Consider the following 10,000-nt stretch of genomic DNA (forward strand, 5'->3'; position numbering starts at 1 on the left):
TGGGAGTCAGGTGTGACCACCCTCCCTTTACCTGGGAGTCAGGTGTGACCACCCTCCCTTTACCTGGGAGTCAGGTGTGTTCACCCTCCCTTTACCTGGGAGTCAGGTGTGACCACCCTCCCTTTACCTGGGAGTCAGGTGTGTTCACCCTCCTTTACCTGGGAGTCAGGTGTGTTCACCCTCCCTTTACCTGGGAGTCAGGTGTGACCACCCTCCCTTTACCTGGGAGTCAGGTGTGTTCACCCTCCGTTTACCTGGGAGTCAGGTGTGTTCACCCTCCCTTTACCTGGGAGTCAGGTGTGAACACAGTCTGGCCAATCAGTAGCACAACTTACCCGGTAGAAAAGAAAACCCAGGTCTGGTTTTGGTGGCCAGAGTTGATGAACCCTATTCTAAATATTACTAGTGCACATCAAAGCATTCTGCATATCTGCTTTGTGATTGTGTTTTAGCTGCCATATTTGATTTCTCCATATATGGATGTACATTTTGCAGTTACTCTGACGTATTTCTCCAGGATGAGAGCCTTGTATGTAGTTGGATTTTTGATCGTATCAGCTTGGACAATTGGGTTCACCATCATTTTCAAGCCGATTACCCCTGTTCAGAGCTGATCTCCCCTGTTCAGAGCTGATCTCCCCTGTTCAGTGCTGATCTCCCCTGTTCAGAGCTGATCTCCCCTGTTCAGAGCTGATCTCCCCTGTTCAGAGCTGATCTCCACTGTTCAGTGCTGATCTCCCCTGTTCAGAGCTGATCTCCCCTGTTCAGTGCTGATCTCCCCTGTTCAGAGCTGATCTCCACTGTTCAGAGCTGATCTCCACTGTTCAGTGCTGATCTCCCCTGTTCAGAGCTGATCTCCACTGTTCAGAGCTGATCTCCACTGTTCAGAGCTGATCTCCACTGTTCAGAGCTGATCTCCCCTGTTCAGAGCTGATCTCCACTGTTCAGAGCTGATCTCCACTGTTCAGAGCTGATCTCCCCTGTTCAGTGCTGATCTCCCCTGTTCAGAGCTGATCTCCCCTGTTCAGTGCTGATCTCCCCTGTTCAGAGCTGATCTCCACTGTTCAGAGCTGATCTCCCCTGTTCAGAGCTGATCTCCCCTGTTCAGAGCTGATCTCCACTGTTCAGAGCTGATCTCCCCTGTTCAGTGCTGATCTCCCCTGTTCAGAGCTGATCTCCCTGACACTGATCTCCCTGACACTGATCTCCCTGACACTGATCTCCCTGTTCAGAGCTGATCTCTGTTTCTCTTCTCTGTTCCTCAGAATGAGCCCACCTTCTACACGGCCGACGGCAAACCTTTCACCGCCGCTGACCCAGGTCAGAGTTCAGCTGCCCACACCTGGGGCTTCTGGGATACGCTGTCCTTTCCTGATGTTTTTCCCTTAACATTTACAACATGTCTTCTGCCCCTCTCCTAGAATATTCCGAGAAATACCAAGAGATCCTTGATCGGGAAAACTACTTCCCAGACTTTGAGGAAAACGGCAACGAGGAGTGAGTACCCTTGCAATACGGCGTGATGGTTTCTGATTTTTTTATCTCCAGTTTTAATGCCAAACTCTTCACACATTTCAATGGGGCAGTATTTTTAATTCAAGTTGAAGTGACTTCTTTTTGGCCAAAACGGATGTGTCAACCGTCCATGAACACATCCTGAAGTCAAAACTGCAGACGGTCTTCACAAGTATCTGCACATTAACCACCATCCTTTGTGTCTGGTGAGCTAAATATAACATTACATTATTGGCATTTGGCAGACGCTCTTATCCAGAGCGACGTACAACAAAGTGCATTCCCATAACCAGGGCTAAATGCGCTGAAAGACCATAGAGGGAAGCACAATTTCAATTGCTACCTATACAACAAAGATAAGGACCAGGGCCTATATATATATATATATATATATATATATTTTATATATATCTTTTTTTTTATAAACAAAGCAAAAGTGACCAAACTTAACTATCCAAATACTGCTTACCTAGCCAACTAAAAATACCGAAACACTACGTAAATCACAAAGACAACAATTAAGGATCACAGGGAGGTAGGGAGGGATGGGGAGAGATGCTGCTTGAAGAGGTGCGTCTTCAGCTTGCGTTTGAAGGTGGGGAGAGATTCTATAGTTCTGACCTCAACGGGGAGTTCGTTCCACCACCGTGGAGCCAGAACAGACAGTAGTCGTGAGCGTGAGGTGGAGGTTCTGAGAGGGGGAGGTGCCAAGCGGCCTGTGGAGGCTGAACGAAGAGGTCTGGCAGGGGTGTAGGGTCTGATGATTTTTTGTAGGTAATGCTATGTGACTTTGAATATTAAATTACATCACATTTTATTCAGCAAATGCGTTTATCCAAAGTGATGTGCAGAAAAGTGCATCCCAAAATCATAGAACAAACTGCAGAACAGGTCCCACAGAGCGCCTCTCCCTTCCCCTGATTGTGATTGGTCAGCAAACCTACAGGAAGAGGCTTATATGGGCATTGCTCTTTTGGTGTATTTTTCCATGTATCCAGTAGGGGGAGCCAGTGATTACATTGACTTTGTTGAACCGGGAAGTCTCATTGAGATTAAAATATATATATATCCATCCATCCATTCATTATCTGAACCCGCTTATCCTGAACAGGGTCGCAGGGGGGCTGGAGCCTATCCCAGCATACATTGGGCGAAAGGCAGGAATACACCCTGGACAGGTCCCCAGTCCATCGCAGATATATATATATATATATATTCTTTTAAAAAAAATCCTTTTCAAAAGACCTGGCCAAGTGTAGTCACACAAGCATCCGTTCTGGGTTTTTATTCTTCTTTTTAACATTTAGATTTTTTTTTCCCCTAGATATTCTGACGGTGATGATGATGAAATGGACCCAGAGATTGAAGAAGCTTTTGAAAAGTTTTGTTTGGAATCAGAAAAAAGAAGGAAATGAAGCGATGAAAAGGAGATTAGACAACTTTTTATGTTCAGATGCTGGAATGTTCGCTGCTGTTTAAAAAAAAAAAGAAAGAAAAAAGCAAAAAAAAAGCAAAAAAGAAAAAAATTACAAAATTCACAATTACAAGTTTTACGTTGTAAGCTTAAAACAGGAAATGCGTACAGGCAGCACTTCCTGGTCTTTTACCCTGCTTTTGACGTGGTGACGCAAGGACAGAACGCTGGATATTCCAAGATCAGGAGGATTGGCCGTCGGTATTAAAGGGTCAGTTAGGCCGTTAGCTTCCCCTGTCAGGCTCTGCGGCTATCCTATTTGAAGCTGGGAGCCACGGCATTAGCCTGAGGAGAGCAGCTCATTAGCCTGAGGAGAGCAGCTCATTAGCCTGAGGAGAGCAGCTCACAGCCACGTCTCTGGATAAGGTGCTTTAGTGAAGAACAGAGACCACAGCCTGGAGCCACCCGGCCTGTCGCCTGGTCCTCTCTCCATTTCTAAATCTAAATCTCCACTTACTCTGCTCATTCAAAATGGTGTGTCGCCATCTAACAACAAGCTTCCGTTTGTGAAAAGGAAACTGTGATAACACACAGCTGTTCATACTGTAGTATTTCTCTGTTTTTATTTGGAGGGGATATGTTCAGCTGAACCAGTGGGCAATGTCCGTTCCGACGAGCGTACTGATTTATTTTCCACCACAAGGGGGCGCAGTGGTGCCTGTCTTACAAGCCGCAGTCGAAACTGAACCTGGGAGAAAGAGACACAGTTGTGACCCTCCTCCTGCCAATGCTTATGGAAGTACAGGTTTAGACATGAGACTTGAATACAGGTTTAGACATCAGACGCAAGTAAAGGTTTAGGGCAAAGTGCACTAAAATGGACAGTGACAATGGTCAACTAAATACATTTATGTATAACTTATAACCTGCAATAAACTGATCCCATGCAAAGGAGTATGTTTTGTTTCTATTTTATTTAAATGTTATTTACAGTATTGTTTGGCTGCAATAAATTCTTAATAACAAGAAAACAGTTTTTTTTATTCTATTACTGTGTGTGTATTATGAGGTGAGTGACTGATATTGTTTTTACTTCCAGTTGGTTATTACGAGTATTTGATTAATACTATGGCATATAAATAAACTTTGATTGGCCACACGAGTGGATCAGAAGGTGGGGCTTGCAGTTTTAGGAGTATTTCATTCGTTCTAATACCTATACCAATTCAAATAACGCTCAGTAAAGCAGAGAACATTTGAGTCCAAAATAATGATGTACTTGACCCAGGTTTACCTGGTCAGGCTCAAAGTATTGTAAGGTTTTAAATATAACCTTCAATCTGTTCTTCTTCTTACTAAAGTTGAATAGATGAAGCATTTTAAGTCTTAACTCATAAAGTTGATCTTTTCTACATCAATCTGGTTGCCCTTCTTTAAGCCCTTTCTTGTACTATGGTGCTTGTACAGTGCACGATAGTCTGTGTAAAAAGCAATTAGAACTTCCTTAGATTTATACTCAATAATCTTGGCAATTGGCAATCAGAAGATTTACACACATAACCTACATGCTCTGCAGGCAATTTACACACACAATCTACAGACTTTACGCACGTAACCTACACAATCCACAGAATTTACACACATAACCTACACAATATACAGATGATTTATGCACATAACCTACACAATATACAGATGATTTATGCACATAACCTACACAATCCACAGACAATTCACACACTTAAACAAGAGACACAGCGGAATAATCGTGAGAGTTTGCTACGAAGTACATGCACTTTCAGACTGTTTCTGACTTGCATTTTTATTCTAAATAAAACCAGATTCTGTAAGTAGGTCAGTCTTATGTAGTGGGACTCTGGGAGTTTTTTTAAACCGGACCTGGCTGTAAAAACAAAACTAGGCCAACATTGTAGGGATGGCATCTGGGGTGGCCCATCAGATGTGATAGATGCCCACACACACACACACACACACACACACACACACACTCTTCTGCATTCGCATCATTTACATTTGCTTTTAAAGACATGGTTCTGCTTACAGAACAGCTGCGCCAACTGTGCCCTGTTTATAATTATCAAAGTTCTTCTCTTTTCCATTTTTATCATTCTGGCTAGAAAAGAAAAAATAAAAACCAGATTTCAGCTGAAGGCCACCGTAAGTTAAACAACAGTAAACACAATAAAAGCTTCAATTTATTGTCCTGCACTTTTCTTGAAAGGGAGATCACTGTTTCGCTGTAAAATTGTAGGTATTTTGGACCATGTGAATTTACAGAAATGGAACAGTTGGTCTTTCAGTTTGGTGCAATTCTTCTGTCAGAAATAACACGTGCCATGTTGTTTGCTCCTGATAGCATCTTCCACTATCCTGTGCTGTGTCCTCTGCTGCTGTTAGTTGTTGGTGGTTATGGTCTCGGCTGTGCGGATTATTGGCTGGCCTTGCTGCTGTTAGTTGTTGGTAGTTGTGGTCTCGGCTGTGCGGATTGTTGGCTGGCCTTGCTGCAGGGAGGTGGTCCAGCTGTGGGGTGTTGGGGTGGAACAGGGCGGCGCGATTGAGCCAGACCTGTGTGCACACTTCAAAGGCCTTCTCCACACGAGCGTGACTTCACCCCTACACTCAGGTCACGGCGTTTAGGCCGGAGCACTCACAGCCGCTGCAGGGATTCTGAATCCTGTCTGAACAGCTGAAATGAATCAAACCCTCATCACAGTGTGGCTCGTGGCCATTTTATCCTGATTCACTGTTGACCAGTTCCAAGTTTTGCATAGTTCTGGAACATGTCTGCCATTCACAGTTGATCATGAATTCATCTCTTCAGGCTGGCACTCTTATAACTAACTATAAACTATAAACTATATGATGAATATGATCATAAATAGATAATCAACAGACTCTGTTATTACACATGTGCAGTTTATGTAATTGAGTTTGACGTAATGTCGTAACAATTGTACAAAGTGTACATAGTTATAGTAAGTGTACAAACCATGGAACCAAAGTTATCACTTGTACATGTAAAACTGTGCTAATGACCGAACTGAAGTTGACAGTGTTGTGTGACAAGTTTATAAGCTATACAATTTTGTTTACAGAGTAACAAGTATAAAAACTGGAGAATTCAAGTTCACACTGTTATAACAAGTGTACAACCTATATCATTAAAGTTTTGACAAGTTATTCTCTGTTATGTTGTGCATGTTGTTGGTTGAAATGAGCAAGTCTATCAGAAGGTGAATACCTGTAAATAAACTATAATGAAAAGACAAAAATAATACTAAATATAATAGGAAGCATTCAGCTTTTCAGCTGACTGTAAAATGACTCTGCCAGTGTTAACTATTTAATGTGCACATGACCAGGTTAATGTTACAGTACTATGAGCCTGACCAGGTTAACCTTACAGCACTATGAGCCTGACCAGGTTAACCTTACAGCACTATGAAGCCTGGAGAAAGTTAGACAGCAGTTAGATCCGTTAATGGAGGAGAACAGAGGATAACAGAGGATAGAGGGGAGAGGGGAGAGGTTTATGACCATGTGCGTTAACATTCCAGCCTCAGATTCCCCCAAGATGTGAGTGATTCCTAACCGCTTCCTGATGTGGCAAAGGCGATTTAAAAACAGACAAACCTAGCTATTTTGGAGCCTGTATTGCTTCTGAAGCTCAGCTGCCATATGACCACAATGTGCTTAACAAGCTTCCTCCAAGTTAATAAACCGAGGTCTTCTGAAAATGAAATGGATTTTTAGAAAAAAAAGGATTGTGTTACAGGGATGTGAAAATGATGTTTAACCTGTTGCACCACAAACTACTGTTTTCTGCTCAGCCACACCCCCAGTAGCACAGACAAGGAAATCAGTGTTGAGAAGTTGACTTTCCATCAGAACTGGAGAAAAATCAGAGCAGAAGTGCTTAGGACACGTTCACAGAGCTCCTGGCTGTGCTGGCCTCAGGGGTAATCAGCTCCATGTGGCCATCATCAAAGCACACCACGGAATAACCCCTTCCCCTCCGACCCAAATCCAGACAGAGTAACCCGTTCCCCCCCGACCCAAACCGTAGATGATTTGCTGCCTGATTGGTTCCTGTGGTCCTGGATAAGGGAACTGATATGCGTAATATATATATATATGATGCAGTGATGATGGTGATATGGATGATATACATTAAAAAGGTGCATATCTTCAGGTGTTGTATACCTGAAGGAATCTTTGGCTCTGCTACTCTGTAAAGCGTATTTGTGACATTCCTCTGTATAAAAGGGCTTTTTAAAATTGAATTTAATCTGGGTTTGTTGCTGCATATGGTGTTAATTAGTATCTTGTCACTTCTATGACTAAGTTACTTATGAAGCTGTGCACATAACTGTGCAGGGTGCAATCTGTCACATCAATCCACTGCCTTCCATTTGATATACCCCAGAGAAAGTTTACTTTCCTAAAGAACACATCATTGTAAGATTACTGTTCATCTCATTTTAAAATGTCAGCAGTGATATTTTCTTTCATAGCTTGTTGACTGCTTTGATTGTATCTTTTCTTGCCAATGGCTTTCATAGTGGTCTGCATACGTGCACATTTTAAATCACTTGAACAAAAAGCATTTACCAAGTGTCTAAACCATAAACAGCCATTTTAACTGTGCCATAACATAATCTGTGCCATTTTATGATCTACAATGACAGAACATGGAATTACTACACAACACAAACCCACTTGATAGTCGAAAGATCATGGCTTCCTAGTTTTGTTGTTTCTTTGTCTGATAGCATTAAATATGAAGTATTATCTGCCATTATAATGATGGCAGTTTTCTTCTTTGTTTCTTTGCACTGAACACAGCTGTTTCTGGAAATAAAGGAAGAAAAAAAAGCGCTTTCTGTTCTGGTATGTTGTAGGAGGAGCCGGGTGTTTATGTGTGAGGGGGGGGTGGGGCGGGGTCAGGTTTCAGCGCCCCTCCTCGGCTCCTCTCGGTGGCGGGACCCCGCCGGGGCAGAGCCTCAGACGGAGCAGACCGCCGCGCTGGAGAGAGCTGTTGGGAGGGATGTGAGACGCATGGCAGCCCTCGCTCTTCTGCTCTTCTCTCCTGTGAGGATGAGCGGCGTGGGGCCGCGGGCGCCGGGCCTGATGCGTCAGTCCGTCTGCGTCGCCCTGCTCCTGCTCTGCAGCACCGCGCTGTCCGAGGCCCAGAGCCCGCCCGGCCCGGAGCGCTCGCCGCCCCCTGCTGGCCTGGAGGCTCAGCGCAGAGGGAGGGATGCCGCCGAGCCCAGCCTCCCCCCGGAGCTGGAGTTCCTGGCGGGTTTGGCGGGTAAGCACCGGCTGTGGGTGATCACAGCGCCCTCGCACGCGGATAACTACCTGCGCATGATGCAGAAGCAGATCCGGGACATGGAGCCCGAGGGCCTGAGCTGCCGGCTGGCCGAGAGAGACACGGTCATCGTCACCATCGTCCAGAACGCCATGATGGAGGGCCGGGTCCGCCGGCCGTCGTACCGGGGCGAGGCCCAGGAGGAGGCCCTGGACTCTGACACCGTCACCAAGCTGCTGCACTACCTGGACCTGCAGGAGCAGGAGTTCTCCATGCTGCTGCTGAAGAAGAACCTGCTGGTGGGCGAGCGCTTCCCCTACCCTGTCCGCGTGGCGGCCATTTTGGAGGTCATCGACCAGCTGCCCGCGCGCAAGCTGGAGAAGCTGACCCGGAAGGGCTCCCCCGAGCGCTGCAAGGTGGTCCGGAAGCGCGTGGTGCCGCGGAAATGGGGCCCAGCCAGGACGGCGGCCTCCAGCCCCCGCCGGCGGGCGAGGGTCACCGCTGCGCCCCAGCATCGCAGGCCCCTGGGCAAGCAGGCGGCCCTGAGGAGCCAGGTCCAGAACATTCTGAGCGGACGCTCCCGGTTCGTGATCCGCAAGGAGCCCGCAGCAGGCCGGAGAGCGCAGCCCTTCACCCCCGAGGGCCCGGGGCCCAGCCGCGCGCCGCACGCCCGGGGGGACTCCGCAGGGTCTGTGAGCCACGAGGGCGGGGCCCAGCCTGCGGGGGGGGCGGCGGGAGCCAGCTCCAGCGGGGTCAAAGGTCACACAGACTCCAGCGGGGTCAAAGGTCACGCAGACTCCAGCGGGGTCAAAGATCACGCAGACTCCAGCGGGGTCAAAGGTCACGCAGACTCCAGCGGGGTCAAAGGTCACGCAGACTTGTCCAAACAGAAAGGGAAGGGCAAGAAGAAAGGCGGGAAGAAGAAGGGGAAAGGCAGGAAGTCACAGCGAGACGCAAGCGGCAAGAAAGCGCTCAAGACATTTCTGGAGAAATTTGAGGGGAAAAGGAGGCTCCTGGTGAGGCTACACCTGCGCATTGCGCTGTAAACAAAGAGGATATTAAATGTGTGTAAATTACAAGGTAGCAAGGAAGGTCAAAACTGTAAACAGCTGAAATGTAAATAACTAATTTCCAATTAAATACTTATAAAGCCTGCTACCATATGCTTAACATATACCATTACGGTAAAGTTCTGGGAGCCAAGTTTTTTTTTCTCGTAATATTTTCCGTAAAATGTACAGTTTATCTACAGTGTGTACTTCTGTACTGGGTTCGTCCACTCAGACTTCCTGTTGTTGTTGAGTAAGAGGCATTGCAGATGGCAGTGGACCCATCCCCCCAGTCTGTACAAACAGAAATAAAAGCTCTTCAGTTGGAGCTCTGGTCTAGCTCCAGCAGTGGGATGGCGGTGTGTGTACTGTATGTAGAGCTCTGGAGATGGCCGTTTCCTTGTGTTCTCAGTGGTGTTGAATTGTGCAGGTGGTTTCCGCCCCGGCGAAGACCAGCCCGGCATATCTGCAGCAGAACGCTGATAACCAACAGAATCACTGTGACCTGGCCCTGCGGAAGGTCACCACGGCAACCATCCTGGGCCCCGAAAACAACAGCACACTCCACCTATACCACTACCTGCAGGGTAAGTTACCTTTCTACCTCCACCTGTGGAGTCACCTGCAGGGTTTATTTACCCGAGTTACCCTGGGGATGGTTTCATCGACACCTGGGCTCTGCACCCACGG

General features: G+C 46.5%; 2 protein-coding genes across 4 annotated transcripts in view; both read left to right on the forward strand.

The window, feature by feature from the left end:
* LOC133141689 (polyadenylate-binding protein-interacting protein 1-like) overlaps positions 1-3,960 on the forward strand; it is a 17,373-nt gene extending 13,413 nt beyond the window's left edge. For all 3 annotated transcript variants that reach the window (XM_061262309.1, XM_061262310.1, XM_061262311.1), the window contains exons 9-11: positions 1,266-1,320; positions 1,422-1,497; positions 2,840-3,960. In XM_061262309.1, the coding sequence (XP_061118293.1) occupies positions 1,266-1,320; positions 1,422-1,497; positions 2,840-2,930 (222 nt within the window). In that variant the 3' untranslated portion in view covers positions 2,931-3,960. The remainder of the gene's footprint in view (positions 1-1,265; positions 1,321-1,421; positions 1,498-2,839) is intronic.
* Positions 3,961-7,867: 3,907 nt separating this feature from the next.
* ccdc80l2 (coiled-coil domain containing 80 like 2) overlaps positions 7,868-10,000 on the forward strand; it is a 6,411-nt gene continuing 4,278 nt past the window's right edge. The window contains exons 1-2 of the mRNA XM_061262205.1: positions 7,868-9,277; positions 9,741-9,897. Coding sequence (XP_061118189.1) covers positions 7,868-9,277; positions 9,741-9,897 — 1,567 coding nt within the window. The remainder of the gene's footprint in view (positions 9,278-9,740; positions 9,898-10,000) is intronic.

This window comes from Conger conger, chromosome 12 (genome assembly GCF_963514075.1).
Source record: "Conger conger chromosome 12, fConCon1.1, whole genome shotgun sequence".
Lineage (NCBI taxonomy): Eukaryota > Metazoa > Chordata > Actinopteri > Anguilliformes > Congridae > Conger > Conger conger.